Source organism: Stenella coeruleoalba (genome assembly GCF_951394435.1).
Source record: "Stenella coeruleoalba genome assembly, chromosome: 10".
Classification (NCBI taxonomy): domain Eukaryota; kingdom Metazoa; phylum Chordata; class Mammalia; order Artiodactyla; family Delphinidae; genus Stenella; species Stenella coeruleoalba.
This window is the reverse complement of record NC_137156.1, coordinates 100,773,196-100,791,189: the sequence shown is the minus strand read 5'-3', so window position 1 is coordinate 100,791,189 and position 17,994 is coordinate 100,773,196. Positions and strand designations below refer to the sequence as shown.

The 17,994-nt window shown below is 37.8% G+C and overlaps 1 protein-coding gene across 2 annotated transcripts in view; it reads left to right on the top strand.

Annotated features, from left to right (window-relative positions):
* TMCC1 (transmembrane and coiled-coil domain family 1) overlaps nucleotides 1–17,994 on the top strand; it is a gene marked incomplete at its 5' end in the record, with an annotated part of 220,993 nt that overhangs the window by 53,484 nt on the left and 149,515 nt on the right. The window contains 2 exons of one of the 2 annotated variants that reach the window (XM_079933886.1): nucleotides 3,419–3,474; nucleotides 7,341–8,042. In XM_079933886.1, coding sequence (XP_079790012.1) covers nucleotides 7,467–8,042 — 576 coding nt within the window. Of the gene's footprint in view, nucleotides 1–3,418; nucleotides 3,479–7,340; nucleotides 8,043–17,994 lie in introns of both variants that reach the window. The other variant, XM_079933887.1, reaches the window with a different exon arrangement.

The following is a 17,994-nucleotide window of genomic DNA, read 5'->3' as shown; positions in this document are numbered from 1 at the left end:
TTTCTTGTTGAAACGTGACCATTTTGTATAGAACAGGAAGTACTGAGGTAAATATCTGATATGCTTGGAGAACACTGCAAGTTTCCTTCTGCTAGTCCTTTAGGGTGGAATTTGAATTAATCTGTTAGGGGTTGAGCTATGTTTAAACATTATTATTGCTATGGTTACCAGAGTTGACATTTGTTGTTGCCATGGAAACCAGAGACTTCAGATTTCCCTAGTGTCTCTTATCTCCCTGCTTGGCTTTGGGTTTTCACTTTGTGCTGTTTCACACAGTGAGTTCGTCCTTTGCAGCTATATTCCATTGTTATTTTTACTCAAAGCTTATTAGCCTGGTAGTGGAGGGTGGGGGGAGTTCTGTGGTGGTTTGTTAAACCTCAGATTTTGGCAGGCACTAGAACCTGGATCTCGGAGCTGTGGCCTTCATAAAACTTTCTACTTCTAGGAGTGGAGTTGTTCCCTGTCCTTGTTTTTCCCCAACTGCTGCGTCTGGGTTAGGTTTTCTAACACCACCACCCCCTTTTTTTAAGGCAAAGTTTTTTTTTTAAATAGATTTTAACCAATAATGGTTTATTCTTTATTTGAATTTTCTATTTAAAGCAGCCTTCTCTGCCCCTGTATTTTATTTTATTTTATTTTTTTGGCCATACCACAGGATCTTAGTTCCCCAACCAGGGATCCATCCCATGCCCCCTGCAATGGAAGTGTGGAGTCTCAACCACTGGACCGCCAGGGAAGTCCCTAAGTTAAAGTTTTTAAAGCCCTTTCCCCCTGTATTAAGATTGTTACTTTAGAGAAATAGTGAAGATTGGGTGTAGTCTCCTTTTCTTTCTTCCAGCTATAGTGAGATTCTGCCAGTGTTCTCAGGGTACAGGCCTTGGTGATTTTTTTTTTTCTCGCAGATTAAGTCTTTCATTCCATAGGGAGATAGAGGAAATAGATCTGGGCTGATTGGCATTGGCTGCCAAGCTCCACAGAGGTGGGGGCAGGGATGAGGAACTTTCTTTGCATTCTCTCAGATCCCCCCCCCCCCCGCCCCCGCATTAGAGAGCCTTTTGGGATTTCTGGAGGAAAAGCCTGTAATAGGCTGGAAACTCTCCTATGATTGCAGCCCCCAGAGACTTTACACTCTCATGCTAGCCCACATTCAGTCTTCAGCAATTTATCATAATTTGTGGTTTAATCTTCCTGACCGCAATGGGATTCTTTCATGCTCTTGGGGCTATATTTCCTTTGGTTAGAGAGAAAGCTTTCTCTCTTTTAGGGTTTTGGGTGCTTGTCCAGCCTCTGTATTGCTTCATCCCATCTGTATTGCCGACAGGTTGGGTCAGGAGACAGTGTGGGTGGTGGGGAGAATGTGATTTCATCTACTCTTTCTAAACCTTAGGAATCCACATTGTGGTCAGAGAATAACTTGTGAAACTTGCCTTAGTGCTCAGCATATGGATCAGTTTTTGTAAGTGATCTCTTTGTGCTTGATAGAGTATTTATTCTGCAGTTACTGGGTGCTGTGTTACATAAATGTCTGTTTAGTTCCAGTTTGTTAACCATGCTATTCAAATCTATATTTATCTCTTTATTTCCTCCTATTTAGGTCATTTATTCTATCAATTACTGAGATAGATGTTAAAAATTTCCCCATTATGATTATGGATATATTTCACTTCTCCTTGTAGTTCTGCTAAGTTGTGCTTTATGTATTTGGAGGCTATGTTATTGCATGCATACAAATTTAAAATTATGTCTTCCTGATGAATTCTACATTTAATCCTATGAATTACTCCTCTGTTAACACTTTTTGCATTATAATCTACTTTGAGTACTATTAATAAAGCTAGAGCAGCTTTTGTTTAGTTTATGTTTGTGTGACCTTTTCCATACGTTTTATTTTAATTGTTCTCTATATTTTTGGTGTGATTCTTTTAGACACCATAAGATTGAAATTTTTTTTTTTTGGCCATGCTGCGCAGCTTGTGGGATCTTAGTTCCTAGACCAGGGATTGAACCTGGACCACTGCAGTGAAAGCACTGAGTCCTAACCACTGGACCACCAATTCCCTGTTTTTTATTTAGTACAATGATTTTTTTCTTTTGGTCCACTTACTTTTAATGTAATTACTGGAATATTTGGGTTTACAGTTGACATCTTATATTTTGCTTTTTATATGTTCTACTTATCTGTGATCTTGCTTTCCCGCCTTTTTACATTTATTTGGGTATTTTAATTCTACTTTTCCTTTCTATTAGCCTAGTAGTTATATACTCTTCTACTATTTTTAAATGTTTACCCTAGAGATTAAAACATGTAAACATGTATTTACTTTCTTTTTTTCAAATATGTAAGTTTATTTTTTCTCAACATAATAATAGTCATAAAGTACAAAATTCAAAAGGTAGAAAAAGTTTAAAGATGGAAAATCCTCCATTCACATCTGCCCACCAGCCACTTAGTTCTCCAGATGACTCAGAAATGAGTATCCACCAGTACAGGCATCTGGCCTCTTCACTAGCCCCCAAACGTATACTGTATTTACTGATCTGTGCTGTGTTTACTGCTCTCTAGCTGGGAATCTTGGCCTATATTTTCCTGCTTATTCATCCATCTTCTCATCCTTCATTAAAGCTTCTTTCTCCTTCTTGAAGCTTTTCTGAACAAATCTAATCTAACTAATCTGCTTCTGATGGTAATCACAGTTTTCCTCCCACAATTTAGCACTTAATTATGTTGTTTTGTGCTGTTTTCCTTAAGTTGCAAGTATGTAAATCTTACTTTCCATCCTAGATTGTGAGTTCCTTGAGGGTAAGATAGGATACGTTATTTGGTCTGTATAATGCTGAGCACAAAGCAGATGCCCCCCAAATATGTGCCTAAGTAAATTGCTTCTCTGGTAATGGCTGTCAGAAACTTGTTTTCCAGGAAATTTTCAATTTTGGTGCATCTTGAGCCTCAATTGTTCAGGGTAGATATAGTTTTTAAGAGTTGCTTTTAAATATAAAATGCAGATAGACAATTGGAAGCTACTTGAAAAATATTTGCTTATAAAATTATGCTGTTTTTCATGTATGTACTTGTTTTGCATTTCATGTTACTTTAAGATCAGAATTAATGGAATAACCATTCCTAATTCAGTATCATAGTGTAAAAATATTCATTGCTATTTATAAAACACGCCACTTTCTTTTTTAAGTATTGACAAGTTTCTTTTTTTCCCAAGGTATTTTTCCTTGATTACAGTTTTTTATTATACCTTTGCAAAATTAGAAAATACTAAAAAACACTAGAAAAAATTACCCTACTCCCACCAGTGAGAGATAAATGTTAACATTTTGTTATGTGTATACTTACTTTTCTTTGTTTATATAGATGTTTCCATCCTGTAAGTTTCTCACTTTGTATTTCTTAATGTTTGCTTTTCAGCTTTTCCTAAAACGATTCCAGAACACCTTAGAAGTGCTTGAGGAAGAGTGATAAAGGCAAGTATCCAACTCTTTATCATCAATGAAATAACTTGGTTCATAGCCAAACCAGAAAGCTTTGGTCACCATATCTATGACAAAAACTAAACAGTTGGGAAGAAAAACTTAAAGGAAAAAAAGAAAGACAATTCATATATAATTTGGAATTTTTTTGCAAAACTGTTGTAGAAAAATTCTTAAAAATTCTGAGAATTTAACAAAGTTATCTGAAATACCTGGTTTGTTGGTGGCTACCAGTTTTCTTCCTCTTTTTTCCCCACTTTTCACCCCTTCCCCCTGCCCCCTTTCTCCCATGTCCTTTTGTTCCCTTTGCTCTTTACCCATTTCCTCTGGTTTACTAAAAAGAACTTTACTTTTCAGAGAAGCTGAATGAATAAAAGAGAAGCTAACATTTCCTTCTTTCGAAAGCACACTTAGCTTTACTGTTGTACTTGTTCGTGTTAAACCAGAGACCCCAATATGGTTATTTGAGAAATTTTATAAACTGAGCAGCAGTTATTATTGATTTGAATTTTACTACTGTTTTACAGAAGAAAATAGGGGAGTTCTAAAAAACTTTCACATTATTGAATTCCTTTAGTGCTTGCTTTTCTTACTGTCACAAGTTTTATATAATTAATTATTATAGCATTACTGTCTTTGGTATTTTTGGCATAGCATTTGACCTTCCTTAATATTTGTCGCAAATTAAAAGGTGGCCTTAAAGATTTTTTCTTGGCCTACAGAAAGTTTTACCAAGTTTCACAGTATTTGACAAGAAATACTTCTTTCTTTCTTTTTCTTTTTTTTTTTGGACAAGCAATATTTCTTGTTTGTGTTGATATCACAGCAATAATGCAGATGATAGGTACAAGTACCAGATTACATTTTATAATCAGTGCAACAGGTTGTTTTTCAAAATTCTTGTCTAACAACTTGATGTTCAAAGCTCAATTAAGTTTCTTTAGTGTTCCATGTTAAGTAAGCTTCTGTTAGTATCATTAATATATGTTTTGCCTTTAGAAATCCCAGAATTTATTACTCTTCTTCTAGGTAATCTTTGCAGCTATGTCGATATCCTGTGCAAGCTTTGGCTTGAAAATTAACACTTTATTTCTAGGTTTTCCTAGACATGCTGGAATTTCCTTGTAATTGATCATTTTGAATTATTTGAAAATAAATAATGTAGACATGCTAGTGAAATCTCAAATGAAGTTACTGACATTTAAAATGTACCAGATTCTCCATTTTTTAAAAAATAAGAAGCAGGTGACCACCTGATTAGTTTATAATACTGCCTAATAAAACTGATTTGCTGAGTAATAAATTCCTGATATGTTTATATATGAGACAAGTGGGTCATTTGGTTTTCCAGCTAACCTTGACACCATTCCTCTCTTCATGGTATCTTTTATTCTCATGGGAGAAGCTTATTTTACATATTTACTTTCAAAATCAACCAAAAAAAAAAATCAGTTGTATTATTTAGCTAATGCAATATAAATAAGAAAAAAAGTAAATTACTTCCTCATTATCAGCCTGCTGCTTTCACAGTGGAAGAAGAGATTACTTGATATACACTGTTACTGGATTATCTTGGTTACATAGCCCTTTTTCTCTGAGAAGCTTAATGCTTTGCAGAGTGAAAATAATTCAATAACTATTAGTATGTGCTACAAACTCTTGAGAGAAGATGAGGATAATTAAACACATACACTATTGTCAACATTTTTCCCCACAAGGAGCCACAGAAAACTCCAGTACAAACCAAGACAGTTGTTAATCTAGTAAGGATTAAGGGCCTCTTTCTTGGCTCTTGAAAAGGGAGAAGGAAATATAAAGCAATACACAGTCAGGAAGAAGGTAGGAGGCCCCCAGTGGTGTGGCAAGATTTCGGTGTGGCCACAAAGAATTTGAGGGAAAGGCCGTGAAATTTCCCATTCTCATGGCTCCTACTCATTTGCTTAGTTTGGGAGCAAAGAATTTTGTGGTATTTAGACAGTAGGAAGGTACCGGTGAGAGACAAAGGTCTTTAACCCTGTCAGCACAGTTTACTCTCCTGAGTCATGAAGAGGTTAGCAGATGGGAAAATAGGCATGAAAGAATATGGTCAGCAGAGCCACAGTGACAATGTCCATATACATGATGAGAAGGTCTTCTGAGAGTAGTTACCAGGAAGAAAGGTCTAGTGGGTTTGCATTCCTGTCCCTTTGACCTCTAGTAGCCTAGAGGTCACAGTGAACTCTTAAATCCAGCTAATTTATGCCTTTTAGATTGCTACTTGGTGGCCAGGGGTCTGCATATCCCCAGAACGTGACCGCCTTAGGTGCTTCACTAGTAGTGACTTAGACTGTTCAAAGTACTTGGTGTAGTGTAGGGGAGTTTTAAAGCTGTTTGAATGAAAGTCTGAGGTAAAATATGGAAATAAAGACCTTCCTACACCATATTTTGCCCTCCCTAGCAGGTTCTGTACATTAATACAATTTTGTTTTATATATTTGCAGAAACTCAATTAAAAAAAAACACACTTTCTGCTTTGAAAAATCTCATCCTTACCATCCCCCCCTTTTTTTGGCATGTGATTCCTGTAACCATGGCAATTGTGCTGACCTTGCATCTCTTAGTTTCAACTTCCTTTTAATTTCCTGCATTTAATATTGGTATGTGGTTGCTATTTGACCTTTCTTTTTCTCTACTTTCAGTCATACCCAGTTACTGTGTCACTTCTTTGCTTTTGAATTTTTGTGAATGCAGTTGTCCCTTGGTATCCTTGGAGGATTGGTTCCAGGACCCCTGCAAATACACAGAGATCCTCAGATGCTCAAGTCCTTTATATAAAATGGCATAGTATTTGCATATAACTATGCACATCCTCCCATATACTTTAAATCATCTTTAGAGTATTTATAATACCTAATACTATGTAAATGCTATGAAAATAGTTATAGATGCAATGTAAATGCTATGTAAATAGTTGCTGGGCACATGGCAAATTCAGGTTCTGCTTTTTGGAACATTCTGGAACTCCCCCACCCCCAATATTTTCCGTCTGAAATTGGTTAAATCTGCAGATGTGGAACCTGTGGATATGGAGGACTGACTGTGTATGGGAAGCCTCTGTCTGGGTTGACACTGTTCAAAGAAAAGCATTTCTTTGAGTATCTTATCTTGATAGCTGGTACTGAGCAAAGCTTTAGTCTCTCTGAAGACAGATTCTCTCTGGATCATTCACTCATGTGGTGCCAAAAGGTCATTTGGGCTTCAGCAGAGAATTCAACTTATAAGATTTGAATTTACATTTTCTTCTCAAAAGAGCAGAACTGTCACTTCTAGTTGCCAGTGACCTTGATGAGTATGCAAGTTAACCAGAAATTCCTCTTTTCCATTAAAATCCACATATAGTTAGGTTGGGATATTCACTTCTCACTATTATTCTTTGAATTTACTCTACTGAGCTTTAGCGTACAGATAATTGTGATTTTGAATGAGAGGAATAATTTAAATTGCCTCAGCAAGACTATATATATTGAATGCTCTGTGCTCTGTTCTCTCTTATTCCCCAAGTAATGGCTGTTCTCTTAAATATTATGGTTTCCATTCCAAGATGACTCCTCTAGTATTCAGTTCTTCTTCATATTGAAACTTGTAGGGATTTTTTAAAACGTTGCTCTTTTCATTTCCTGTGTACTTGTTTCTGAGCTTTTTCTCCTATTCTAGAAGATAATCATTACCCACTATCTGGAAAACTATCTTTTAATCTTCTGATTAAAGATTGCTTAATTGTTTGGCTAGTGGCATGTTTTTCTTTGTTTTAACCCTGGAGTTTCTGCATGGATTTATAATATGAGGTTCTTTTTTTTTTTTCTTTTCTTTTTTAACATTAGATAGGCATGAAGCCTTCGCCTCAAAGCTGCATGTGTAGTTACTGTTGAAGCAATGCCTACCTAATTTGACAGTCTTGGTGTGTTTAAAAATTTTTGAGTTTGCAAATAATCGTATTAAGTCTACTGATGGAGCCTTCGGGCAGTGAACAGTTATTTGAGGACCCTGATCCTGGAGGCAGATCCCAAGATGCAGAGGCCAGAAAGCAGACAGAATCAGAACAAAAGTTGTCTAAAATGACCCACAATGCTTTGGAGAACATTAATGTGATTGGCCAAGGCTTGAAGCATCTCTTCCAGCACCAGCGCAGGAGGTCATCAGTGTCTCCACATGATGTGCAACAAATTCAGGCAGACCCAGAACCTGAAATGGATCTAGAAAGCCAGAACGCGTGTGCTGAGATTGATGGTGTCCCCACCCACCCCACAGCTCTGAATCGTGTCCTGCAGCAGATCCGAGTGCCACCCAAGATGAAGAGAGGGACGAGCTTGCATAGTAGGCGGGGCAAGCCAGAGGCCCCAAAGGGAAGTCCCCAAATCAACAGGAAGTCTGGCCAGGAGATGGCAACTGTTATGCAGTCCGGCCGACCCAGATCTTCATCCACTACTGATGCTCCTACCAGCTCCACTGTGATGGAAATAGCTTGTGCTGCTGCTGCTGCTGCTGCTGCGTGTCTGCCAGGGGATGAGGCATCTGCAGAACGGGTAAGTCTGTTAGATTATCTGTTAACTTATTGTTCTTTGTATCTAGGACTCTGCAAACTTTGCTTTGGTGACTAAAAAGATGTATCTGGGCTTTGCTGGTGGCGCAGTGGCTGAGAGTCCGCCTGCCGATGCAGGGGACACGGGTTCGTGACCCGGTCCGGGAAGATCCCACATGCCGCGGAGCGGCTGGGCCCGTGAGCCATGGCCACTGAGCCTGCATGTCCGGAGCCTGTGCTCCACAGCGGGAGAGGCCACAACAGTGAGAGGCCCGCGTACCACAAAAAAAAAGAAAAAAAAAGAGGTATCTATCTCATCAAGTACCTCAAAGTTGTGGCAAAAGATGGTTTCCCTTTTCATTAAATAAGTGAGATGAATAATAATCGTTATAGCTAATAATGAATGCTTATAATTATATTCCTATTTGCTTTCTAACATATTGCTATATTTTATTTATTTTGACCTTTTGCTAAAACCTTCAGTATATTTCATGTGCTCTTCATGTATTATATGAAAAGGCTCAGTTTTATGGTAGAGAAATAAAGATGCTTTGTTTGTTCTTGTTGCTTTAGTTTTGCACATGAACTGGCTTTCTTACATTAGTGAACATAATGAATAGAGTTCTGGAATCTGGGTTTGTGCTTAGCATGGAAATATACTAAATTGCTTATAATTTCATTATACACTGTACCACATTATCAGCATTCAGTATACATTTTGCTTTCTACAGTAGAACGTATGCATTCTTACCATTTACTTTTTTAAAAAATTTTTGAATTTTATTTTTTTATACAGCAGGTTCTTATTAGTCATCAATTTTATACACATCAGTGTATACATGTCAATCCCAATCACCCAATTCATCACACGACCATCCCCACCCCCACCTGCAGCTTTCCCCGCTTGGTGTCTATACGTTTGTTCTCTACATCTGTGTCTCAACTTCTGCCCTGCAAACCGGTTCATCTGTACCATTTTTCTAGGTTCCACCTACATGCGTTAATATACGATCTTTGTTTTTCTCTTTTTGACTTAGTTCACTCTGTATGACAGTCTCTAGATCCATCCACGTCTCAACAAATGACCCAATTTCATTCCTTTTATGGCTGAGTAATATTCCATTGTATATATGTACCACATCTTCTTTATCCATTCGTCTGTCGATGGGCATTTAGGTTGCTTCCATGACCTGGCTATTGTAAATAGTGCTGCAATGAACATTGGGGTACCTGTGTCTTTTAGAATTATGGTTTTCTCTGGGTATATGCCCAGTAGTGGGATTGCTGGATCATATGGTAATTCTATTTTTAGTTGTTTTTTTTTGTTTGTTTGTTTGTTTTTGCGGTACGCGGGCCTCCCACTGTTTTGGCCTCTCCCGTTGGGGAGCACAGGCTCCGGACGCGCAGGCTCAGCGGCCATGGCTCACGGGCCCAGCCACTCCGCGGCATGTGGGATCTTCCCGGACCGGGGCACGAACCCGTGTCCCCTGCACCAGCAGGTGGACTCTCAACCACTGCGCCACCAGGGAAGCGCCCTATTTTTAGATTTTTAAAGAACCTCCATACTGTTCTCCATAGTGGCTGTATCAATTTATATTCCCACCAACAGTGCAAGAGGATTCCCTTTTCTCCACATCCTCTCCAGCATTTGTTGTTTGTAGATTTTCTGATGATGCCCATTCTAACTGGTGTGAAGTGATACCTCATTGTAGTTTTGATTTGCATTTCTCTAATAATTAGTGATGTTGAACAGCTTTTCATGTGCTTCTTGGCCATCTGTATGTCTCCTTTGGAGAAATGTCTGTTTAGGTCTTTTGCCCATTTTTGGATAGGATTGTTTGTTTTTTTAATATTGAGCTGCATGAGCTGTTTATATATTTTGGAGATTAGTCCTTTGTCTGTTGATTTGTTTGCAAATATTTTCTCCCATTCCGAGGGTTGCCTTTTCATCTTGTTTATGGTTTCCTTTGCTGTGCAAAAGCTTTGAAGTTTCATTAGGTCCCATTTGTTTATTTTTGTTTTTTATTTCCATTACTCTAGGAGGTGGATCAAAAAAGATCTTGCTGTGATTTATGTCAAAGAGTGTTCTTCCTATGTTTTCCTCTAAGAGTTTTATAGTGTCCAGTCTTACATTTAGGTCTCTAATCCATTTTGAGTTTATTTTTGTGTATGGTTTTAGGGCATGTTCTAATTTCATTCTTTTACATGTAGCTGTCCAGTTTTCCCAGCACCACTTATTGAAGAGACTGTCTTTTCTCCATTGTATATCCTTGCCTCCTTTGTCATAGATTAGTTGACCATAGGTGTGTGGGTTTATCTCTGGGCTTTCTATCTTGTTCCAATGATCTGTGTTTCTGTTTTTGTGCCAGTACCATATTGTCTTGATCACTGTAGCTTTGTAGTATAGTCTGAAGTCAGAGAGTCTCATTCCTCCCACTCCATTTTTTTCCCTCAAGACTTCTTTGGCTATTCGGGGTCTTTTGTGTCTCCATACAAATTTTAAGATTTTTTGTTCTAGTTCCGTAAAAAATGCCATTGGTAATTTGATAGGGATTACGTTGAATCTGTAGATTGCTTTGGGTAGTATAGTCATTTCCATAATATTGATTCTTCCAATCCAGGAACATGGTATATCTCTCCATCTGTTGGTATCATCTTCAATTTTTCATCAGTGTCTTATAGTTGCCTGCATAGAGGTCTTTTGTCTCCCTAGGTAGGTTTATCCCTAGGTATTTTATTCTTTTTGTTGCAGTGGTAAATGGGAGTGTTTCCTTAATTTCTCTTTCAGATTTTTCATCATTAGTGTATAGGAATGCAAGAGATTTCTGTGCATTAATTTTGTATCCTGCAACTTTGCCAAATTCATTGATTAGCTCTGGTAGTTTTCAGGTGGCATTTTTCGGATTCTCTATGTATAGTATCATGTGATTTGCAAACAGTGACAGTTTTACTTCTTCTTTTCCAATTTGTATTCCTCTTATTTCTTTTTCTTCTCTGATTGCCGTGGCTAGGACTTCCAAAACTAGGTTGAATAATAGTGGTGAGAGTGGACATCCTTATCTTGTTCCTGATCTTAGAGGAAATGCTTTCAGTTTTTCACCATTGAGAATGATGTTTGCTGTGGGTTTGTCGTGTATGGCCTTTATTATGTTGAGGTAGGTTCCCTCTATGCTCACTTTCTGGAGAGTTTTCATCATAAATGGGTGTTGAATATTGTCAAAAGCTTTTTCTGCATCTATTGAGATGATCATATGGTTTATATTCTTCAATTTGTTATTATGGTGTATCACATTGATTGATTGTGTATATTGAAGAATCCTTGCATCCCTGGGATAAATCCCACTTGAATATGGTGTCTGATCCTTTTAATGTGTTTTTGGATTCTGTTTGCTAGTATTTTGTTGAGGATATTTGCATCTATATTCATCAGTGATATTGGTTTGTAATTTTCTTGTTTTGTAGTATCATTGTCTGGTTTTAGTATCAGGGTGATGGTGGCCTCATATAATGAGTTTGGGAGTGTTCCTTCCTCTGCAATTTTTTGGAAGAGTTTGAGAAGGATGGCTGTTAGCTGTTCTCTAAATGTTTGATAGAATTCACCTGTGAAGCCATCTGGTCCTGGACTTTTCTTTGTTGGAAGATATTTAAGCAGTTTCAATTTCATTACTTGTGATTGGTCTGTTCATGTTTTCTATTTCTTCCTGGTTCAGTCTTGGAATGTTATACCTTTCTAAGAATTTGTCCATTTCTTCCAGGTTGTCCATTTTATTGGCATAGAGTTGCTTGTAGTAGTCTCTTAGGATGCTTTGTATTTCTGCTGTGTGTTGTAACTTCTCCTTTTTCATTTGTAATTTTATTGATTTGAGTCCTCTCCCTCTTTTTCTTGATGAGTCTGACTAATGGTTTATCAATTTTGTTTATCTTCTCCAAGAACCAGCTTTTAGTTTTATTGGTCTTTGCTGTTGTTTTCTTTGTTTCTATTTCATTTATTTCTGCTCTGATCTTTAAGATTTCTTTCCTTCTGCTAACTTTGGGTTTTGTTTGTTCTTCTTTCTCTAGTTCCTTTAGGTGTAAGGTTAGATTGTTTGAGATTTTTGTTTCTTGAGATAGGCTTGTATAGCTATAAACTTCGCTCTTAGAACTGCTTTTGCTGCATCCCATAGGTTTTGGATCGTCGTGTTTTCATTGTCATTTGTCTCTAGGTATTTTTTGATTTCCTCTTTGATTTCTTCAGTGATCTCTTGGTTATTTAGTAATGTATTGTTTAGCCACTATGTGTTTGTGTTTTTTACGTTTTTTTCCCTGTAATTCATTTCTAATCTCATAGTGTTGTGGTCAGAAAAGATGCTTGATATGATTTCAATTTTCTTAAATTTACTGAGGCTTGATTTGTGACCCAAGATGTGATCGATCCTGGAGAATGTTCCGTGCGCACTTGAGAAGAAAGTGTAATCTGCTGTTTTTGGATGGAATGTCCTATAAATATCAATTAAATCTGTCTTGTCTGTTGTGTCATTTAAAACTTGTGTTTCCTTATTAATTTTCTGTTTGGATGATCTGTCCATTGGTGTAAGTGAAGTGTTAAAGTCTCCCACCGTTATTGTGTTACTGTCGATCGGGTGTATATTTATTTATAATTGTTATATCGTCTTCTTAGATTGATCCCCTGATCATTGTGTAGTGTTCTTCCTTGTCTCTTGTAACATTCTTTATTTTAAAGTCTATTTTATCTGATATGAGTATTGCTACTCCAGCTTTCTTTTGATTTCTATTTGCATGGAATATCTTTTTCCATCCCCTCACTTTCAGTCTGTATGTGTCCCTAGGTCTGAGGTGGGTCTCTTGTAGACAGCATATATATGGGTCTTGTTTTTGTATCCGTTCAGCAAGCCTGTGTCTTTTGGTTGGAGCATTTAATCCATTCACGTTTAAGGTAATTATTGATACGTATGTTCCTATGACCATTTTCTTAATTGTTTTGGGTTTGTTTTTATAGGTCCTTTTCTTCTCTTGTGTTTCCCACTTAGAGGAGTTCCTTTAGCATTTGTTGTACAGCTGGTTTGGTGGTGCTGAATTCTCTTAGCTTTTGCTTGTGTGTAAAGCTTTTGATTTCTCCATCGAATCTGAATGCGATCCTTGCTGGGTAGAGTAATCTTGGTTATAGATTCTTCCCTTTCATCACTTTAAGTATATCATGCCAGTCCCTTCTGGCAGTGTAGAGTTTCTGCTGAGAAATCAGCTGTTAAGCATATGGGAGTTCCCTTGTATGTTATTTGTAGTTTTTCCCTTGTTGCTTTCAGTAATTTTTCATTGTCTTTAATTTTTGCCAATTTGATTACTATGTGTCTCGGCGAGTTTCTCCTTGGGTTTATCCTGTATGGGACTCGCTGTGCTTCCTGGCCTTGGGTGGCTATTTCCTTCCCATGTTAAGGAAGTTTTCGACTATAATCTCTTCAAATATTTTCTCAGGTCCTTTCTCTCTCTCTTCTCCTTCTGGGACCCCTATAATGCAAATGTTGTTGTGTTTAATGTTGTCCCAGAGGTCTCTTAGGCTGTCTTCATTTCTTTTCATTCTTTTTTCTTTATTCTGTTCCACAGCAATGAATTCCACCATTCTGTCTTCCAGGTCACTTATCCGTTCTTCTGCCTCAGTTATTCTGCTTTTGATTCCTTCTAGTATAGTTTTCATTTCAGTTATTGTATTATTCATCTCTGTTTCTTTGCTCTTTAATTCTTTTCAGTCTTTTTTAAACATTTCTTGTATCTTCTCGATCTTTGCCTCCATTCTTTTTCCGAGGTCCTAGATCATCTTCACTATCATTATTCTGAATTCTTTTTCTGGAAGGTTGCGTATCTCCACTTCATTTATTTGTTTTCCTGGGGTTTTATCTTGTTCCTTCATTTGGTACATAGCCCTCTGCCTTTTCATCTTGTCTGTCTTTCTGTGAATGTGGTTTTTGTTCCACAGGCTGCAGGATTATAGTTCTTCTTGCTTCTGCTGTCTGCCCTCTGGTGGATGAGGCTACCTAAGAGGCTTGTGTAAGTTTCCTGATGGGAGGGACTCTTATCATTTACTCTTAATGAACAGGTTTTTTTGGTCTGCCTGGAAGGAGAACTAAGCATAACAAATTTAGGGGGAACTCCATTCATATAACTCTAACTTCATCTCTCAGTTATGCTTAGTTGAGGCACTAACCTCAAACTGTTTCAAACTAGGGTTTGAAAACTCAGATACGTGTAGCCAGGTACGTAGTGACAATGAGTGAACTCAAGTGTTAGAGGCTTGGATGGACTAAAGAAAGAGTATGTGCCCTGTCTAAAGGGACAGTGTCTTCTGAACTTTAGCTGATTGTTGTAAATTAGGACTGTGAGCCCAGTATTGCCAAGGCTTCTGAATTTTCAAGAGAAACTAGAAAGTTAAATGAATAATCTCTTGATTTTTAACATACTGTGCAAGCCAAAACAGAACACATTTGTGGGTGAGGTCTGTCCCTTAGTGTCACCAACTTGCTATCTTTTGGCTTTACTTTTATGTATTCCTTAAGGCTTTTATGATAGTAAATCACTTTCATTCTGTGTCTCCTTCTGGCACTAGTAAGTTTATTTTACAGCATATTTAACCTAGAAATCTAAATATCGAGTCTAGGACCTTTAAACCTCTCCTATCTAAAGAAGACACTAGGGGCTTCCGTGGTGGTACAGTGGTTAAGAATCCACCTGCCAGTGCAGGGGACACAGGTTTGAGCCCTGGTCTGGGAAAATCCCACATGCTGTGGAGCAACTAAGCCCGTGCGCCATAACTACTGAGCCTGTGCTTTAGAGCCTGTGAGCCACAACTACTGAGCCCGTGTGCCGCAACTACTGAAGCCCACACGCCTAGAGCCTGTGCTCTGCAACAAGAGAAGCCACCACAGTGAGAAGCCCGTGAGCCACAGCGACTGAGCCCACGCACCACAACTACTGAAGCCCACATGCGTAGAGCCATGCTCCGCAGCAAGAGAAGCCACCACAACGAGAAGCCCGCGCACCACAACGAAGAGTAGCCCCCACTCTCTGCAGCTAGAGAAAGCCCACACGCAGCAGCGAAGACCCAACGCAGCCAAAAATAAGTAAATAAAATAAATAAAATAAATAAATAAAATAAAAAAGACACTAAAGAGAAACAAACAGATAGTGGACAGTAAATCACTTTAAGAAGTTAAATGTGTCAGAAAAGCAAATCCACCAGAATAACAGAATCATCAGAATAATGATTCACTTCATTAAAATTAAAAGTATAAATGAGGAAAAGTAGCATATATTTATGATGTAATTCAAGTAAAAAGGACATTTGTTGTCAATTATGCAATGTACTTGGCAATACAAACTAACAATGTGATTGTATAATTTGTCTTAATCTGTACCAGAGAACATTAAGAAATTTATTGGTAGTGATTTTAGGATTACAGACTTTTATGTTATAATGAAAAAGCATAAGTAAAGCATATTGTATGCATTTATATTGTTTTGAAAACTTCATAGAAACAAAGCCAAGGGAGAATCTTTTTTAATAAAATTGTTTTTTTAATGTTCTTTGTCAACTTTACTGACATATACTTCAATAAAACCCAGTAATTTTAAGTGTGCAGTTTTATTAGTTTTGAGAAATGAATAGTCATGTAACAGCAATCATGGTATAGAACATCTCCATCACCCCAGAATGATTTCTTATGCTCCTTTGCTGTAAGTCCTCTGTTCTCTAACCAACCCTTGGCCCCTAGCAACCACTGATTTGCTTTCTATCACTATTGTTTTGCCTTTTCTAGAATTTAATGTAAATGGGATCATACAGTGCATAGTCTTTTGTGTTTGGCTTCTTTCACTTGGCATAATGCTTGGGAGTTTCACCTATGTTCTTGCATCATTTTTATTGCTGAATAGTATTGCATTGTGTATCTATTTGTTTATCCATTCACCAGCTGATGGACATTTGGATCATTTCCATTTTCTGGCTATAATGAATTAAACTGCTATGAACTTTTGGATATAGGTCTTACAGACAGTCAGTAAAAGATTTTATTATCAAAAAAATTATTTAAAAAGATATGTACTTTGAATATTTTATTTTATTTTTATCTTTTAATTTAATTTTTTTTTGGCTGCACTGCATGGCTTGTGGGATCTTAGTTCCCTGACAAGGGGTCGAACCCAGGCCCCGGCAGTGAAAGCACCAAGTCCTAACCACTGGACTACCAGGGAATTCCCTTATTTTAAAAATTTTATTGAAGTATATTTGAATATTTTATTTTAACTTAAAACTAAGGTTGTCTTACATTTTATTTTCCTTTTTAAATTGAACTATAGTTGACATACAATATTATATTCGTTGCAGATGTACAGCATTGTGATTTGACATTCACATACGTTATGAATTGATCACCACAATAAGTTAAGTAACCATCTGGCACCATACAAAGTTATTACAATGTTATTAACTATATTTCCTAGGCTGTACATTACATCCTCTTCACCCATTTTGCCCGCCTCCCCACCCTTCCATCCTCTGGCAGCCACCAGTTTGTTTTCTCTATCTATGGGACTCTGTCTTGTTTTTTAGATTCCACATATAAGTGAACTCACATGGTATTTGTCTTTCTCTGACTTATTTCACTTAGCATAATAGCCTCTAGGTCCATCCATGTTGCTGCAAATGGCAGGATTTCATTCTTTTTTATGGCTGAGTAATACACCATTGTGTATATATCTTCTTTATCCATTTATCTATCAGTGGACAGTTAGATTGCTTCCATATCTTGCCTATTGTAAATAATGCTGCAGTGAGCATAGGGGTGCATATATCTTTTCAAATTAGTGTTTTCATTTTCTTTGAATAAATACCTAGAAGTGGAATTGCTGGATTGTATAGTAGTTCAATTTTTAATTTTTTTGAGGAACCCTCATAGTGTTTTCCATAGTGGTTGCACCAATTTCCATTGCCACCAATAGTGCGTGAAGGTTCCCCTTTCTCTGCATCCTCGCCAACACTTGTTATTTGTTGTCTTTTTGATGATAGCCATTCTGAGAACTGTGAGGTGATATCTCATTGTAGTTTTTTTTTTCTTTTTTTTTTTGCGGTACGTGGGCCTCTCACTGTTGTGGCCTTTCCCGTTGCGGAGCACAGGCTCCGGACGTGCAGGATCAGCGGCCATGGCTCACGGGCCCAGCCGCTCCGCGGCATGTGGGATCTTCCTAGACCGGGGCACGAACCCGTGTCCCCTGCATCGGCAGGCGGACTCTCAACCACTGCGCCACCAGGGAAGCCCTCATTGTGGTTTTGATTTGCATTTCCCTGATGATTAGTGATGTTGAGCATCTTTTCATGTATCTGTTGACCCATCTGTATGTCTTCCTTGGAAAAATGTCTTTTCAGGTCCTCTGCCAATTTTTTTAATTGGATTGTTTGGTTCTTTGATATTGAGTTGCGTAAGTTCTTTATATATTTTGGCTATTAACCCCTTATTGGATATATCATTTACAAATATATTTTTCCATTCAGTAGATTGTCTTTTCGTTTTGTTGATGGTTTCCTTCACTGTGCAAAAGCTTTTGAGTTTTTGTTTATTTTTGCTTTCATTGCCCTTGCCAGAGGAGACAGATCCAAAAAAAAAATACGGCTAAGACTGATGTCAAAGAGCATAACAGTTTTTTCTTTTTTTAAAAGCCAAACCTTTTTTTTTTTTTTTAAATAAATTTACTTATTTATTTATTTTTGGCTGTGTTGGGTCTTCGCTGCTGTGCGCGGGCCTTCTCCAGTTGCAGTGAGCGGGGGCTACTCTTTGTCACGGTGCGTGGGCTTCTCACTGCGGTGGCTCCTCCTGCTGCGGAGCACGGGCTCCAGGCGCATGGGCTTCAGTAGTTGTGGCTCATGGGCTCTAGAGTGCAGGCTCAGTAGTTGTGGCGCACAGGCCCAGCTGCTC